This window comes from Rhinichthys klamathensis, unplaced genomic scaffold (genome assembly GCF_029890125.1).
Source record: "Rhinichthys klamathensis goyatoka isolate OS25496 unplaced genomic scaffold, OSU_Roscu_1.1 h1tg000254l_1, whole genome shotgun sequence".
NCBI classification, from domain to species: domain Eukaryota; kingdom Metazoa; phylum Chordata; class Actinopteri; order Cypriniformes; family Leuciscidae; genus Rhinichthys; species Rhinichthys klamathensis.
In genome coordinates this window covers 2,501,351-2,520,475 of record NW_026606776.1, presented here as the reverse complement: position 1 = coordinate 2,520,475, position 19,125 = coordinate 2,501,351, and the positions used below count along the sequence as shown (strand labels likewise).

The 19,125-nt window shown below is 37.8% G+C and overlaps 1 protein-coding gene across 3 annotated transcripts in view; it reads right to left on the bottom strand.

Annotated features, from left to right (window-relative positions):
- The window catches only part of kalrnb (kalirin RhoGEF kinase b), a 90,563-nt gene that overhangs the window by 16,910 nt on the left and 54,528 nt on the right, over window positions 1-19,125 (bottom strand). Inside the window, exons 21-34 of one of the 3 annotated variants that reach the window (XM_056266981.1) lie at window positions 18,892-19,014; window positions 18,584-18,766; window positions 18,242-18,366; window positions 17,933-17,999; window positions 17,661-17,767; window positions 16,652-16,721; window positions 16,238-16,327; window positions 13,643-13,735; window positions 13,419-13,530; window positions 13,009-13,199; window positions 12,786-12,887; window positions 12,286-12,428; window positions 11,988-12,090; window positions 6,085-6,331 (exon numbers count right to left, since the gene is read on the bottom strand). In XM_056266981.1, coding sequence (XP_056122956.1) covers window positions 6,085-6,331; window positions 11,988-12,090; window positions 12,286-12,428; window positions 12,786-12,887; window positions 13,009-13,199; window positions 13,419-13,530; window positions 13,643-13,735; window positions 16,238-16,327; window positions 16,652-16,721; window positions 17,661-17,767; window positions 17,933-17,999; window positions 18,242-18,366; window positions 18,584-18,766; window positions 18,892-19,014 — 1,756 coding nt within the window. Of the gene's footprint in view, window positions 1-1,034; window positions 1,242-6,084; window positions 6,332-9,459; window positions 9,551-11,987; window positions 12,091-12,285; window positions 12,429-12,785; window positions 12,888-13,008; window positions 13,200-13,418; window positions 13,531-13,642; window positions 13,736-16,237; window positions 16,328-16,651; window positions 16,722-17,660; window positions 17,768-17,932; window positions 18,000-18,241; window positions 18,367-18,583; window positions 18,767-18,891; window positions 19,015-19,125 lie in introns of those variants that run through there. The other 2 variants (XM_056266982.1, XM_056266983.1) reach the window with 2 other exon arrangements.

Sequence of the window (19,125 nt, the reverse complement as noted above, 5' to 3'; positions counted from 1 at the left end):
AGCTTCAAAGCTGAGGGAACAGCAGACACATTGGTTTGTTGATGGAGAAATTAGGTTACAGGAAAACAGAGAAGCTTGAGGGGGCAGTATCGCTCACACACACACACACACACACACACACACACACACACACACACACACACACACACACACACACACACACACACACACACACACACACACACACACACACACACACACACACACACACACAGCTTTGCTATTTTTTTCCCATTAATTATGCTTTAAAAAACAAAAACACAGCAGACATAAAAGAGTGGAGAAAAAAAAGGGATACAATTTAAATTTGAATTATATATTTATGAATAACAAATCACCCTATAACGTAAAAAATAGGTAACCGCTAAATTATCTATTTTTATTTATGTCAAAAATCCTATTTTCGATAATACAACTGCAAGCTGAATACATGAGGTTAAACCAGCAGAAAGTCATTTCGAAGGGCAAGATGGGTAAAACAAAAGCTCTTGAGGTGCTCCTGTAGCGCAATCCATAGAACATGGTGCTAGCAACACCAAGGACATGGGTTCAATTTTTAGGCAACACATGGAATATATACACTATATACACAAAATATATACACTAATTGCACTGTTAGTTGCTTCAGATAAAAGTATGTAACAACTGCAGATTTTCACTTTTGACAATGTAAATGCTCCCAAAAAGACAAGATTGCTGAAAGAAAAATCATCAATGCTTTTGCATTTAACACGAAACCCTGTTATCTATAAATAATTGTAAGTTGAATCACTCCAAACACCCTTGAGCTCGTCTGAGATCTCCAGGATTCAGATCAGTGAACCGTTACATTAAATACCAGAGTTCAGATGAAAAGATGCACATACACCAACAACAAATTCCATTAAACACACAAAACTCAATCATAATCATTAACCCAGACACACAACACCCAACTCCCACAGGGCATGAACAGACACACACTGCGAAAAGAAATTCAACTGAATGCATCTGCATACATTCCACGAGCAAACAGACTGTTTTGAGTTACGCACCTGCGCCATCACAACAGCAAATCTTTCCCAAAATCCAACTGAGACAAACTCCACAAGAGCAACACGACCTCCCACTCCGCATGCTGCTCGCTCACCGTCTCATTTGTGCGTCCAGAGACAGGTGAGAGACAGAGGAGGAGAAAGGGAGAAGGGCGGTATGGGAGGTGGAGGACGCTTTGATTCAGTCCACTTTAATACTGAAGCTAAGCTGGAAGTTCAGCGCTACTCTTTTTCACAATAAAGAGGAGGGGCCAGGGGGCGGGGCCAGGGGCCACTAAGACACACACACACACACACATTCAAAGGGATACAGAAAGGTTCCACTGAATTCATTGAGGTCTGCAAAATCCAATATGCAAAAATATTTTTTTTTTCTCCTCAAACGAGACTGGAGGAAAAAAAGCAGAAGTCACAGTTTTTCAGTTGTTCCATGGAAAGGCAAAGTAGTATTCTAAGTGTAGTTCATTGTGTGTGTGTGTGTGTGTGTGTGTGTGTGTGTGTGTGAATCCTTACATCAGCTACGTCTGCATGCTGCAGTGGCCCATTTTTGAAAGGGTGTGTCTATATCACAAGATCTCCATCCCCACTTCAGCAGTTTCAGGAACACAAACATACATACAACTAAATGGTCATATTATACACATACATATCTTAAGCATCGAATAACAGACACAGTTAAGATATGCAAACATCAATGAAAAGAAAAGCAAGAAAAGCTTTCACGATAATAACCTGCGTTTTCACTGTTAAAGGTAGGGTAGGCAATTTGCTTTATAAACACTTTTTGTTATTCTGGTTGAAACTCTCTTCACATTCTGATAGCAATCAATAATAGAAGTGGTCTAAATATAAAAACATGTATATATATCTTCTGTGGAAGTCTCAGGACCAAAAAATGTTTGTCTGAATGCAATGATAGGATACCTGCCTGTCCACATATGTATTTCCATACCTCTGTGCACCCTGCTTACGTGATATATGTCATTATTGTACTGTTATGTGCTGTGAGACATGAGGTAATTTAACACCGTCTCACTTGACGCTTTGCAGACTCTGGCTGTGCGTGTTCATGTGTTTTGAAGGAGGAGTGGCTTTGGAGACGCTCTGAAGGGAGGGTGGGATCTTATGCTTTCAAAACTTGCTATTGCTAGCCTCTCCGCAATTTCCTAGCGTACCTTTAAAAATAAATGTTCCAAAAGGGATTTTTTTCACAGAGATGCCACTGAAGAACCATTTTTGGTTCCCTAAAGAACCTTTCAGTGAGCAGTTCTTAAAATAACCGTTTTCTTCTTACTGTGAAGAACATTTTAATCATCTAAAGAACCATCTTTTTCACTATAAAAAGCCTTTTGTGTAATGGAAAGGTTCCATGGATGTTAAATGCTCTTCATTGAACCATCAATGGCAATAAAGAATCTTTATTTTTAAGAAAATTATCAAATAAACTGAAGTACTTTTAATTTGTAAGGTTATTCAGTTGATCAATGGAAAAATAGACATTACCTCATGGTTATTTATTATATAAAAAAAGAAATTTCACATCATTTTGAGTAAAAACAGCTCCAGTGAAGCGATGACTTTAACAATTAGCGATTGGCTCTTTTATATAGAAGGCGGGACTTATTTTGCCATATTTCACGTTGCACTTTCTCCCATTCATAAGTAATATGAGTGCACCTTCTTTGTATATATAAAGTCTTTGTGAGGACACAAGCCAAAACTCGAACTCGGGGTACCTGGAGTGCAACCTTGCGTGTCAGAGCATGATTTATGATTTATATAACGTTACATGTGAAAAAAGAATTTGGTCATACCGCCCACCAAGAGCCTAAAATATGATGTAAATTAACAATATTACAAAAGTTTTGTAATATTGATTTGCAAAAACTCAAACGCTACACTGTAAAAAAAAAAATCTATATATATATATTAGGGCTGTCAAATGATTAATCGTGATTAATCACATCCAAAATAAAAGTTTTTTTTACATAATATATGTGGGTGCATTGTGTATAATTATTTTATATATATAAATACACACACATGCTTGTATATATTTAAGAAATATTTTCATGTATATACTGTACATAGATTTATATATAATTTATATTATATATAAATATAAATATTTTATATATAAATTATATTTTTTTCTTAAATATACATGCATGTGTGTGTATTTATATATATACAAAATAATTATACACAGTGCACCCACATATATTATGTAAAAAAAAACTTTTATTTTGGATGTGATTAATCGTGATTAATCATTTGACAGCCCTAATATATATATATATATATATATATATATATATATATATATATATTTGATTATTGGAGCATAGGTTTTATAAGAAAATATTATTTTAGTTTTTCTTCTTAAAAATTTCACATTTAATTCAGTGTGTTACTTGCCATTTCTTTGTAATTATTTGTGAAATCTGTTTCAACACCAATTTTTTTTCAGTGTTTAAGTGAAAATGTGAAACGTTTGAGTACAGCTCAATTGAGGAGAAAGGTATACTTCACATATATTTCAAATGTTATAACTATCTCATGGAGGACAGTCAGTATATTATATTTTCTTTTCTACAGGTTGGCCCAACTTGGAATTATATACCTACATTGTACAAGTTAACTACTGTATGTGACAACCGGCAGGGCAACTTTTTGGAAACAAAGTTCCAAGAACATCAATTTCGGTTGAAGTTTTAATAACTGAACTGAAAAAAGCCCAGTCAACAGAATGAGGTGTAGCATAGCGTACAGTTAACTGTCAGGACAGAATCCTTCATGCCTGACTAAAGATTTTCCATGTTTCTATGCATCTCTTTCTGTTTACTATAACCCTGTTGCATCAGATATAGCACACACATTGAGAGCACACACACACACACATACACACACTCCACATACCCACAGCAATGTCACCGACTAACAACAAACAGGCAGAAATGTGAACAGGCATCGAAAAAATCCAAATGACAATTAACCGAGATCATTCAAAGAAATATTCCAGATTAAACGTTTTGACTGCACAGTTATCTAAATTTTCAAGGTGCATGAACTTCTGGTTATGTGTTACATATATTAATTCTTGTCGATGAAGTTTACACCATGTAAACATTCATTTTTCACAGGGCAGTGGACAATTTACAGTTGAGTTGTAGAAAGAATTAAAAGTTCAAGACAACACAGCTTGTCATAGTTCAGCAGTCATCTTGACCAGTCAGTTCTTCAGTTGATTTCTATTCATTTATTTTTCTTGAAACCTACCTGGAAAAGGTCGACTCCCCCTTTCCTCTGTCTATTCTTAGATCCAGGCCTGAACAGTCATGAGGTCAGGGGGTTTTGGTTGGGATGTTTAGAAATGTGCTCTTCTAAACACAGGAAGTGCAGTGCAGGGAGACAACAGGAAGTAAAGGGACTATACAATACAGAGTGTTCCGCTTCAGACAGTATGGGGCCTTAAATACACACTTTAACACCACCCTGACCCAAAAACCAAAGCTAGGTGCTTACTTGAAGTATATGGACCCTCTAAAGACCCCAATATACTCACGGCAAAGTTCTTTTTAGGGGTAAAAAGAAGTTCAAAATACCTTTGTAGCGGTATCCCACACTGTTGGGATGCAACAGAAAGCAAGCAGCTTTACAATATTAAAGTATAACTTCAACTTATACAATGAAGCAGCTCTCCAGTGTGTTCATGTTTACTCGCCTCTGACCTCAACGGGCTGAACAGAAGAACTGGACCGGAGAACATTTCCACGTCAAAGAAGGCGGAGCCCTAGAGCCACACCTAACTATTAAAAGTAAAAAGAACCCTCTTATAGAAAGATGAATAATTCAAATGAGGACAATTGAAAGCTAAAATGGTTCTGCATGGTTTCAGTGTGGATCTATTGTGTGAAACATCTCATAAGCCTGTGAGAGTCCCAGGATTGAAGCCTCACCAAACACATACACCAATCCCCTGAGTTGGATCAAAGCAGGACGCAAGCCTTTCGTAGCATCACTAGCACCCTGCTAATTAATGATCAAACCCTATTTGTGCCTCAACCACCGAGAGCAGAACTGGCTCCCCTGGAAGAAGCCAGAGCTCATGCTGTTCAGAGAGCCGTGGGCACGTGTACAACAGCTTAAAGGGACAGATCATCCAAAAAATATTAATTCTTATACTAATTATACTTTATTTGAAACTTGTATGGCTTTTTCCCTGCAGAACACAAAAGTAGCTATTGAACAGAATGTCCAAGTTACTATAACTACAATATATTATTAACATAAACTGGGAGTGTTGATATAGATAGAAATTGTTTTACTTTTCAAGAACTGCGTGTTTTAAAAAAGTTACTGAGGAGGAAAAATAAATTCTATCAGTCATTATTGTACATTTTTTATTACGGTAGAAGGTTTTAATATATTAATAATAGTAATTGAAATCATTTTTAGCCATCCATGCATCCCCCCTCGTAAGCTTGCTGAGGACCCCTTGTGGGCCCCGGGCCTCTGGTTGAGAACCACTGCTATAAATGTAAGAAGAATTTTCATTTTTGGATAAGCTATACATTATTATTTCTGACAAAATCATTATTTTTGCATTTTTTATGTTATAATAATAAATGTTTTGCAATTGACTGATTCGTAAAATGGATTTTTGTAAATGTATCAAGCTTTCCTATTTCTCAAATAGTAGAATATGGCACAAGCAATGCTGAAGTCATGGGTTCGATTACCATGATCTGATGAAATATATATCTTGAATGCAATGTAAGTCGCTTTGGATAAAAGGATGTCAAAGTTGGGCACGAATATATCAGAAAGTATCTTGTTACAAATTACAAATATTGATCAACAAATGAATCAAAGTATTAATTTGTTCATAAATTGACTGCATTACAATTCCATATTACTTCACCAAGTGGTGCTTACTGATGAACAAGTAGTGGCGGCTTTGGCTGTTTCTAAGCAGAATGCGGAATGTAGCCATAAGAAATATGACCTGTGTTTGTGGGCGGTGGATACTTGTGTGTGTGTGACTCACCTTTCCCAGGTGGGAAAAAGCAGTCCATGTCGACACTACTGCGGGAGTGAGACACAGACAGGGTGCTGCTGGGAACCAGACCCTCCTGAGGGGGCGAGTGTTCGGTGGTCCGCACTAGACACCAGCCGGGACGCTCTCCAGACCTCTCCAACAGCTCGACGGTCTGACCCGACTGAATGCTCAACTCGCCCACTGAGCCCGCAACAAAGTCTTGCAGAACCACAGTCTGCTCACAGCCACCCGACAACTACAGAGAGAGAGAGAGAGAGAGAGCGAGAGAGAGAGAGAGAGATGCAGGTTTTTAAAGAAGCCTCTACTATTATCTAGGAAGAAAGTATGTGATGGATGTGTTGAAAACAGTTGTGAAAACCTCTTTTTTTTCAGAATAGAAAGTCCAAAAGAACAGCATTTATTTGAAATAGAAATCTTTTGTAACATTATAAAAAAATATTACTGGCCTCAAACTTTTGAACAGTAGTGTAAATATCTTAATTCATTTGGACATACACTACAGGACACAAAGAAGTCTCTTGTGCTAATCAAGGCTGCATTTATTTGATCACAAATACAGTACAAACAGTAATATTGTAGAAATAAATTACTGTTTTCTATTTCAATAAATTAGTTAAATGTAATTTATTCCTGTGATGGCTGTATTTTCAGCATCATTACTCCAGTCTTCAGTGTCACATGATCCTTCAGAAATCATTCTAATATGCTGATTTGCAGCTCAAGAAACATTTCATATAATTATTATTGTTTAAAACAGTTTTTGCTGCTACCGTTTAAAAGTTTGGGAAAAGTACGATTAAAAAAAAAAAAAAACTTTTATTCAGCAAGGACGCATTCAATTGATCAAAAGCAAAACGATTTTCTAAGTCATTCAAGCAAAATTTCATAGAGGAAATGTTCTCAAGATTTTTTTTAGAACTTAATGAAACCGTCCCAGACGAAAAGAAAAACAGGGCAGGCTGAGAGAAATGAAGGATGGCCAGCCTGCAAAGAGCAACCAGCTCACTGAACAAATACACACATCACCACCTGAGTCAAACACACACACTACAGTGACAGATAATCAATTCATCTGCACACACATTTGCAGACACACAGAAACAGGTTCTAATCTCCATCAAACACACCCACTGAAACAGACACTCAGCTAAAGATTATGAGAAACAGGATGAGTAAGAGAGGAAAAGGCAGGTCTAAACAGCTGTTCTCTCTCCATCTCTGACCTCCTTCCTGACTACATCAAACTTTTAGACTTTTGAGCTTTTGGGTGTCGACACAGGTTCTGTTCTGACCCAGCGTCCCACCCTAGACGGCGCCGTCCCCTGAATGTAGTTATGTCTGAACTACCCCTGTTCTGAGGGTCAAAACACACATTCATCTGAAAGATCAACTAAAACAAAACTCACAGTCTTCCATATTAAACAGTGGTTCATGTCGGTTTTTGCTATCATAGAGCGTGAAACAAAAAAGTAAAAAAAAAAAATTCTGGGAGACTTTTTGGACATTTACTGTGGTACTATTAGGACTTCCTCAAAGTACCATGTTAATACCTTAGTATATACAATACATATGAGTAAATCATTTAATAGCAAAAAAAGTTCAAAAATCAACATGTTAAATTAACAGAACTGCACAAAAAACACCCAAATATTTTGTTTAGGGTTAGTCTGTAATAAATATAATTATCTTAATTTATAAGCTACTGAAGCATCATGGTACAAGAATAATTATCTATGTGCTTCCATTACCATCTAAATGGTTGTATGTTTATGCATGTGTGCGATGTCTTGCAATTATTTGTGTTAATTGTCTTGAATATCTGTGATGCATCTGTGAGAGTTATTCTTATGAGTGTGAGTGTGTATGTAATTAATTCTGTCCTCAAAGCTACAATAGAAATACAAGAAATATAATTCTACATTTTCAACTGTAGAGTCCCTGTAGAGCGAAGCAGAGATGGAGGAGTGTGTGATTGGGCGGAGGAGAGAGATACGCCCTCCTCAGGGGAAATGCGGGGTGTTTTCACTCCCTGATTCTTTACAGCTGGCCAGGAATTCCCACCATATGGAACAGAGTATTCCATACTGACAGAATTCCCAGCAATGAGACAGGGTGTTACATGTGCCATGCTGACACTTTTCCTTTATTCACAACAGACGCCATACAGACTGAATTCGAGATGTACTAGTAACATAAACGTGCAATTCTAGTCAATTTAATAACTTGTAGTAGATGACACACAGATATGCTGTAACTACTGATGAACTACTTTTATCATATTTTGCACTAGTCACTATAACATAATAATAATAATAATAGGTATCAATTTGATAACTTGGACTATTATAAAGTAATTTAAAATCATGAATACAATTCTAATCTGTAAATCAGTAATATTCATTCAAATAATTAGAAATATTAATTTACATTTTTACACGTTAATTTTGAATATTAACTAGTCTATGCATTATATTATATATTTTAAATAATGACTGTATTTTAAATTATTTTTAAAAAATATTACTAAAAATATTGTACACTATTATAATATATTTTCTAATGTTGTTTGGTTTTGAAATCAGGAGTCCAGATATTATTTCTGATACTAATTATAATATATTAGGTAGGTTTCGGATTTAAAAATCTGACACACACAAACACATGGAGTAAAATATGAACAGCCACTCCCTCCTGAGCAACCCAAAAAACACAGTCCAAATGTGAGCTCATGCTTATGGGACAGAAAACACACACACACACACACACGCGCGCACACACACGCAGCCAGATGTGTAAGTACACTCCTACATTTAAAGTGCAAACTTCAGCAGAGACACATGAAATAATATGAGAATGATTATGGGGAAAACACAGAGTACTATTGCATTTAAATCAGGGGCCATCTTAATAGTTGGGCTCAAACCTAGCTAGAGCCTGATTAAACAGCCACTGATGTCTAAAAAAGCATTATTAAATGTACTTTTTGATACTTAAGCATTTTTTTTTTCAATTGTAAAACAAGAGGCAATTTAAATGGATCTTGGTACAAACACACTGTACTGGTAACACACATATGAGAGTCAATAAACAAACAAATTGCTTTATAAATCATTAAAAACATAAATAAACCGTTAAAATTATGCTTTAATCTCGAAGTATATACCAAGTCAAGTCAAGTCACATTTATTTATATGGCGCTTTTAACAATACAGATTGTTTCAAAGCAGCTTTACAGTGATAACAGGAAAATAATGCAACAAAGTTTGTTTCGGCTGTGCAGCAAATCCCAAACAATATCGAAAAAAACATACTGTCAAATTTCCACAAATCCCCATTAAATCCATCAGAAGCATGTGTACTCACAGGTCTGGTTCTCTTGGGTAGTCTGAAACTCCTCCACCTGGGCATGACTCTATCTGTACCGCCAATACAACCAACCAGAAGTTAGACTGCCAACCAAATTCGCCTTCTGATTGGCTGACACTCAGGTAGAAAATTGTCTAACCCAAGAGCCTCACATAGAGCTAGAGACTGCACTCATGCTCAACATGTTCTTAAGAGTACGGAAAAAAGATATTGAGCTGTCATATAGTTCTGCACAGCTGAGGAGTGTTGAGAGGGTTCTGCCCATATGGGAGAGACTGAGAGAAAGGGGAGAAAAACAAGCAGAGACTCCAACAGGACAGACAGAAGTGAGAGAGGAAAAAATGAAATGAAAAGTCGCAACACTCCATACTAAGCAAGGAAAGAGTGAGGTGTGTGTTTATGTGTGTGCGTGTGTGTGTGTGTGTGTGTGTGTGTGTGTGTGCACACGTTTGTGATCTGAAGACAGAGAGCAAATAATACTGCAACACACACACACACACACACACACACACACACTGGGTTTCCATGTTTTATAGGGACATTCCATAGACTAAACTTTAAGGCAACTCCTTAAATATTATTGTTATTTTGGAATAAAAAAATAAAAACAAACATTTGCTATGTTTTTGAATTATTGTAACCTTTGAGGATGACGTCAAAATTGAGGTTTTGTCAGATTTAGCTAACTTCTGGGGACAAATGTCAACATGCCAAACCAGACTACACGGAGACACAAACAAGTCAAGAAATGTCTAGTCTGTAAAAAATAAGCAAAATGAGAAGCCTATATATAGTTCTATATTTGAATGTCCATTGAGCCACCCACACACGCACAGTCATACATGCACACAAACTCACAAACCTCAAACCACAATGACATAAGAAGGCCTAGCTGTACAATAACTCCAAAGAGAAAGAAAAGAGAAAGAAAAAAGAAAACTGTATGTGTGTAATTATGACTAATCGCGTGATTTGCGAGTTGCTTTGACAAAAAGTAGGAAACAAGTTGGAACAACATGAGGGTGAGTAATTACTGACAGAATTTTCATTTTGGGGTGAACTATCCCTTTAATAAAATGTACAACTATTGACTAGCAATAGGTGTTTTTTATATTGCAGCAAATTCTGACAAACTAAATTATACAGAAGGACTGACATATAAAGTGACTGTGATCCTTCAGACTCTTACTTTTACTCCCATTACTTACAAGCACTTGTCTAAGCAAGATTCAATTCAATTCAATTCAAATTTATTTGTATAGCGCTTTTCACAATACATATTGTTTCAAAGCAGCTTTACAGAAAGTGCATTTCAGAAATGTACATAGAAAAATACAGTTAGTTAATCATGTATTAAAGATATACATGCAGTTGTGCTAAAAATGCCATGTTTATTTAAATACAAAGTATCTCAAAACTCTTTTCTTTAAAAAAATATGGATGCCATTAACCTCGCAAACTATTGTTCCTATACAATTGTTGCAAATAAACCCACCCCTAAGCAGCCAATCAGATTGGAGCAGGCGGTTACCGCCAACACTCGCCTTTTTGTGTGTAACATGCAGTGTCAGACAGTCAGTGAACGGTCAGGGTGTGCCATCTAAGATGGAGACAAGTCTGTGTCATGATGTAATCCACACAAACCACTGCAAAACAACCAATGGCAGGAGCGCATGCTTGAAAGAGTGTTTCTAGGAAACAAGCGCTGATGTTGACTGAGCTTTTTTGTCTGTAATTAGATGGATGAATGAAACAAGAGCGGAGAGACTGGCCTGAGGTTAAGCGCAGGCGCAAGTAATCATAAAATTACAGAGAAATGACAGAGGGAGGGAAGAAGAGCAATGATACAGATTGTGCCACACAGGCGTACTGGAAGGAATAAAAGCGAATCAGAATCAAATTGAGTTGGACAGGGATAAAAAATTATATAACAAAAACAAGTCAACAAGAAAGGCGGTAAAAGAAAGCGAGCAAATGAATCATCATACAGACAAAAATAACTTCAGCAAAATTTTAAGTTTCAGTAATGAACTCATACACACACACACAGGCGTGAGACAAATTAAAGGAAGATCTAGGGGAGATTTTGGACCGTTTTCCTGGTGTTTTTAGACATCAAAACACCAAATGAGGGAATACAGTATCTTTTGGAATATGTTTAGAATGGTTTTCCTTTTTTAAAGAAATTAATACTCGATTCAGCAAGGATGTATTAAATTAATCAAAAGTCACAAAGACACATTTACAATGTTTAAAAAAAAATCTATTTCAAATAAATAAAGAACTTTTCTATTCAACAAAAAAAAAAAAGTGTAACACACACACACTAAAGAGGAGGAAGCTGCTTGCTGTCTAAACAGCGTACGTGTCTACGAGAGAACTAGATTTTCCATAGAGGAAGTAACAACCATTGGACAGAAATAATTTTTCACTCAAACATATTTGAAACTTAATCCTCACACAAACTTGTTGACATGATTACATTTCAATTAAACTTGATGTGTGTTTTTGCAGTGTAGTTCTACCTTGTCACTGTCTACAGTGTTCTGGGAGGTGCGGGAAGCGATGGAGATTGTGTCCGGCTGGCTGCTGGCATCACCCTGACTGTCCGCATCCTCAGTAGTTTCCCTGAGAGATCAAATAAATACTATTAACCTAATTTCTTTTCCAATATAATCACATACACAATATTAACAAGACACCAAGCAGAAAAGGGATTAGAGCTGTGCATTTTGGGAGTACAGCTTTATTGATTCTCTTAATACAGATTAGAGAAGAATCTGAGCAGGGAATAAAAGAGAGCAGGTGGAGGAGGTGAAATACCTCTTGCTGATGCTGCGCTGCCTGGCTGGGGTTTTGGGAGGGTGTATGGGCTCCTTTAGCGCCCCCTTCAGGTGGACCGTTCTCTCCTGAATCACCTCCCTGATGTTTCGGATCCACTCCTGTTTCACTTCTATACTGGAGGCCTTCAGGTGGACGAGACGATGTGTTAAGAGACAGAGAAGAGAAAATACATGATTTCAGAAGCGAGATTTGAACTTGCATCACCCAACTGAGTACAATGGCCTAAAGCATGTGCACCAGGGTCAGGAATTAGTGTGACAAAAATACCGCAGATATTTGCAATATGGTATATGGGCAAAAATATATCGTGTTTCAGGTGTCATGTCTGTTTAGGATACAGTGTTATAAAAAAAAAAGTACCCTCATAAAGGTAGAAATATTAATTTATGACGTGCACTAGCCACTAGGGTGTCGTTCTGACATCTCTGTAGGTTTATCTGACACTGATACACACAGACATACACATATATATATCTTACCTTAAGAACTGTTTTGTTGTCAGATGTGGGAGTCCGACCGCCCCATAGAGCAAACTTACACGGATCACCTTCAATGTGTTCGGTGACTCCTAATTCTGATGTCTGTCAAAACACATTTAAATTCACACTACCACTAGCGACTTACTAATAAAGTGGGGAAAAGTCACTAAAGACCTCATTTTGCTGATGGTGTTTACACTTCTTGACAATGTGTTATCCTTACCAACAGCTTGTTCTTGTAAACATATTTGGTGCGTCCAGACGAGTCTTTCATCTCTTTACTGAAAACGAGGGAGATCTCAAAGAGGAAGAGATGTCGGTCCCGGCCCTTGCGGATCAGGGATTTGGGGTCCCACACCTGGAAGGTGTCCTGTAGGATCAGCTCACCCTGTACGGCCAGGTTCTCATCAAAACCTGAAACCACAACAACAATCACACAGATAAACAGATGCATAACTACATCGCAAAATGATTCTGAAATTCAGAATCTGGCTTTTTGGTCAGTGATTTTTTTCATCAAGCAAGAAAATTTTCATCGTATTTTCAAATCTTATTCTACAGTCTAATTGTAAAAGAAAAAACCCTTGTGCACACAGTTGCGTTTTCAGCACAGCTGCCGTAATCATCGCTCACCCTCCAGCATGCTGACGTGCATGGCATCATTAGCGCGTTTAGGCACACTAAGCATCACCTCCAAACCCTCCTTTATTTCTCCTTTCCCTTCCTCACAACATGTCAGCAACTCCTGTTCACAAACACACCCATTTAGAGCTGCAAACTGATTCAAAATGTATTTAAAAGGACATAATTATTACATCACATCAGGTAAAGACTGAACAAAAACACTGAGTCTCCACCTTCAGCAACAGCTGGTATTTGGTAATTCTCTGAACGGGCTTGATCAGGTACGATGAGATTGAATTGGCCAGCCCATGTCTCCGCTGTATTTCCTGTGAGAAACAGCAGAAAACATCAATAATCCTGTGGCTTTAAAACTGTGGTAATTGCTATACAAAGATGGTAAGATGGTAAGTCTAAGATTCTATGCAGCTGGTCTTCCATTCTGGTGGTTTACTGGTTGGCCAGCTGGTCTGCCCCCAAAACAAGTACCCAAAATCCTTTAGGACCTGTTTAACTATGCTGGTAAAGGTAATTTCCTATGATTGACATCACAAAGTTTACCGGTATTTTTGGTGATTTGTGAATGGAAAAAACGGAAATGCTTGTGTGAAGAGCACATTTGTGCATTTCCAGGAAAGTAAGGACATTTTACAGTAATTTAATGAGAAATAATCTAAATAGAATGTACTGATTTGGAACAGCCCAGCTAAGAAAAATATGTTCGACAGACGTTTTGCTAACGTTCCCATTAAAAGAATTAAAACGTTATTTTTGATTGTTCTCTGAAAGTTCAAAACATCCAGCTCCCTTTTGAGGGAACTCTACGCTGCATCATGATGACTACATTAGTCACGGTTTCCCCTGGTCCTGTCCCGCACTACACTTCCCAGCATTCCCCTGGATCCTCACCTCCACGCACTCTCCCTGATTGTTATCACCTGCACCTCGTCTCCTCATGATCGCCACTCATGCTGCATAAAAACCTCAGTCACCCTACACTCCTGGTCCGATCTCGTCAATTCTGGTCCCTGGTTCCCGAGTAATCTTCAAGAGACATTTCTGGTATTTTCGGTATTCTAAGTATCTTCTGAGCATTTGTTTTACCTTTTATTTTGGAGTCTGCATACCGTGTATAAATAAAGCCTAAGTTCATTTTACCTGTTCCTGAGCGTTCTGTGACAACACTATGAGGAACGCCTCAGCTTGACTGCGTCTGAAGCATGTGTGCAACTATTCCCATTCACCCCGTGACATGTGACGGTGTACCGCGGAAGCTATAAAGGATACCCGGAACAAAGCAACATCAGCTTCTGTGTCTTCAGCAAGCGCTCTGTGTAACATTGTCTGTCTAATTTGGTGTTTGTTTGTCCTGTAGGAAAACAAAGTTAGTATATTATCCAATACAAGAATCGTGCAGCTCAGATCTTTATCTTTACCTGTAGATTACGGGTCCGCAACAATATAATACTGGAGGAAACTTTGAGCAGACAGGAGTTCCCTTTCTCTCAGACTGGCAGCATGGCAATTTCTGCCAAATGTGTTTCTGTGAATTTTTGCAATTTAAAAAGATCCTGACACCAGGGTGTTCAGGCCTCTGAGGGCAGGCCCCTCCATAGAGTGTATTCCTATAGAGAGCAGACATCCTGTCGAGGCAGGGGCTGAGGCCCTGGGAATTGAGAATCCATCCCGAAATGGTGGCGTTGATTTGGAAGAAGTTCGGGCGAGCGGAAGTGAACTTGTTCGCATTCAAGGAAACGGCACGACCGCTCTGTTTTTTCCTCACACATCCAGCTCCACTGGGGCTGGATGCCATGGTGCAGACATGGCCAAGGCTTCGTCTGTACACCTGTCCCCTGATCGCTCTGCTCCTGGAGGTTCCAAAGAGGATTTGCCAGGATGGGATTCGTCCTGGCCAGCCCGAGTATGGTTCATGGACCTAATATATCTCCTAGACGGCTCTCCTTGTGAGATTCCCGTCAGAAGGGACCTTCTATCGCCGGCAGGGGACACAATCTATCACCCACAGCCGGAGAAGTGGAAGTTGTGGATTTGGCCCCTGAGTGAGATCAACCCCTACACTCTTGTCTCTCAACAAGGTTGTTGAGAGAGTTGACCCCATGAAGAAACTGTACAATTTAAAGTGGAGAGTCTTCACTTTATGGTGCAGAGGACACCAGTTGGACCCAGTTAACTGCCTGATGGCTTCAGTGCTGGAGTAATTTCAGGATCGTTTTTCTGCTGGTCTATCCGCCTCAAGTCAAGTCACCTTTATTTATATAGTGTATCCTTTATAGCTTCTGCAGTATGCCGTCACACGCCAATGATGTTACGCCAAACAGAAGTGGAATAGTTCCCCATACCGTCATCATCATGACGCAGCGTCTCGTTCCACTCTCAGGGAACCATGTTACAGTCGTAACCCGAGAGGTTTTTTAAATGTCTTAAAGGCGTGGATATGCAAACGTTAAGAAAACATTCCATTCTTATCATTCTTCAAACAGTATGGGAACATTACTTTTGAATTTTCCATGAACATTCTGTAACAAGTAGTTTAAAAAATATTAGAAAAATGTTTTTTGTGCTATAACATTTTGAGAACAGATAACTTTGAACGAACATTCTATTAACATTACTGGAAGAACGTTTGTTCATAACTTTGAAAGAACATTAGCTAAAGTTCTGAAAACATTCTCTGTTAGCTGGGAGAGTAGTCAGGGTGGGTGACAGCAGCTCTCTAGCACCCCCTGTCTGTTCTTTTATCTCTAGCTTCTCACCTCACATGCCACACAAACCTCCAAAATGAACCGAGAGAAAAAAGAGAGCCGACTCACATCGAAGAACCTCCCGGCCTGGCCCTGGATGAGCTGACTGGAGTCAGGCTTGTTTTTGCAGTAGGTGACGTACATGTGAAATTTATCAGCCTTCAGAATAAGGAAAAAAATAAACACAATCACTGTTTATGTTGCAAACAACCTCACCGGATTTTGAAAGTACCAGAAGCAACTGCTTATGAACATTAATACTTCACAGCTTAATTGGTATTTTAGACCTTTCATGCTTTAAATAATGATCAACAAAATGCAGAGTGGGCAAATTTCCCATTTTTAAATCCTCTTAGCACACACTGGTTTTTAAATATTTAAATAGAGTAAAATGATGACGTCTTGTCCATACTGAAATCACAATATGTTCTCCTAACAAAGAAAATGTTGAGGAAAAAAAACAATGATTCATCTGTATCTCACCCATGTGACAAAACAATGGCCCACATCTTCTGGAAGCTGCTCATAATTTTCCAGCTCTTTAAGAAAAATGCTGCAAAAACAACAAATTATGGTAAAACACAACTAGTTTTGTTTTACACTTTCTGAAAAAATATGAATGTGCATGTCGTCAGACCAATATTTGGTCATTTTGAGAATATCAGCATTGGCCAATGAACAACACTGATGAACATGATCACTCTGTTCTTTTGAAAGGATGAAATATTAAATTGCATCTATTAAATATAGTTTGGCATTTTGCATCAGCCAATCTGCTCTTGAGAGTGTTATTATAGTAATATTATATACTATTAAAGAATGTATTAATATTTTGAATTTATTTTTATTTTTCAGATTTCATTTTAATTTAGGAATATTGTTATGTTCATTTTGTTATGTAATTTTAGCTTTAAAAAAATTCTAAAGTTTTTTTTTATTTCAGTTTAGTTTGAGTAATTTTAGTGGTTTAACTTCAACTTAGTTGTTAATTGCCAAGGTACCACTTCTAATTTTCAGTTATGTTTTTTAAGTTTAAGTTTTTCATCTAATATTTATAATATTTATTTTATTAATATAATATGTTATATTAAATAACAAATATTTATTATATTTTATTAATATTATGTCTTTTTTTTTAATTATATAATATTTATTTCAGCATTGTATCAATTAACAAAAACAATTGTACATGCTTTTGTTTGAGTTAACAATAACAACACTATTTGAGGAAAAATCTGAGTCTCATTTGCAAAGATGGTAGTAAGTAAGTGCCGTACTTTAGGGTGGAAATGCACCAGCTAAGCAACTGCCATTGAGAAGAATGGGAATGCTAGATCTCCTTGGCAAGCACTACTAATTACCCACATACTTACACAGACCATCAAAGTTACAGATTTACGAGCCATCAAAATGACAGCTTTACTGCTAAGCTATAGTGCATATGCAAATCAATGTACATAAACCTGGATGTAAAGCCTGTTTGAAAACATACTTGTTGTGGAATTCATAAATCTCCTGAATATTCCCAAATATCACATGTTCCTTATTCGCAATTCCAGATGGGATCTCTGCACCGCTCGTCATTTCCCAGTGAAAAGTCTGCGCATAAAAGCACAAGGAAGGGTAGTTTATCCTTTGTTCACAATTCTTGTACAGTATATAACTATGCAGCCATGGATTATTGTTGCAATCAAAAGCCATGACTGTCTGAGATCACTGAGAAAACCTCTAAAGCTTCTCTTTGGCAGAAGAAACACCTCTCACCTCCAAACATTCCTGTAGGTCTCGTACATAAGCTCTTTCTGTCTGGAGCAGTTCAGCCATAATATACCTACAGAGAGACCAAAACGCCCCACTGAAAGCCCAGCAAATTACAGACATTCAAATGCAAAGAACGTCTGAGACAGCACTTCATAACACAAAGCTAATTCCTCAGGAAATGGTTTCGATTAAAAAGGATTTTGAAGCTATTGATGCTGTGATTTAGTGTGAGACTCTCGGCTTAACCTGCGCACAGGAAGCTGGCACGCACCATAAGGATTCTGAGTCATATTTAAAATCTTCATCACTCACTCTTTCTTTCTGGCAGATTTCTTCTTTTCCTCATTAACTTCATGGTCTGGGTCGTTGAGGTTGACCTCTGGGTCAGGGTGGGTCAGGCTGGCTGGAATAATGTCCAGCTCCAGATCTTTATTGTCCTGTTGGAGAGGTCAGAGGGAATCACAAAGATGTCGATCCAGGAATATGTTGCACTTGGTGAAATCACATTCTGCTACATAGACCAAACATTAAAAAAATATATTTTTAAAGTGTTTTTAAGCTTTTTTTAAATCTGATCTAAACTTTTGATTCCTCATGATATAAAATTATGATTTATAAATAGGATGCATAAACTGGCTTTGCTTGGCATCTCACCTCAGAACACACTCCCAGCGTTCGATCCAAGGTGCAGCGGTACTGACCCATCCGCATGGAGAAGTCTCGGTACCGTCTGTCCACCGTGGACACCCACCTCTTGAGCTCGGTCACATGGACATGCCCTTTCTCCACTAAACTACCAGCTAGCTGGATCAACAGCTTCACCTTCTCCTGCGTTTGCTGAAAGTGAAGAAGGATAATCGTCATGAAAATTCTGATTTTGTGTTCGCATTCAAGTTTGAAACAACATGACAGTGAATAAATTTTCAATTATCGTCATCATTGACTGTTGTCAATGTTTTTACCTTAGCGGACACACGGAAATCTTCGTACTCTTTTAGTAGTTCCTGAGCTTTTTCGCTGGTATCACCAGGCGATGTGTGTGTGGATAGAAAATATTCTCCTGACTCCTGTAACCAGTCAATGGCCTGCGTAGAGGACAGAGTTTGAAAAAGTTAAAAGTCATTTCATGTGTTTATTCACAATCTCTCCTCTCATCGGACAAGCATAGTTCCATTTTGTACTAGATAAATGTCTAA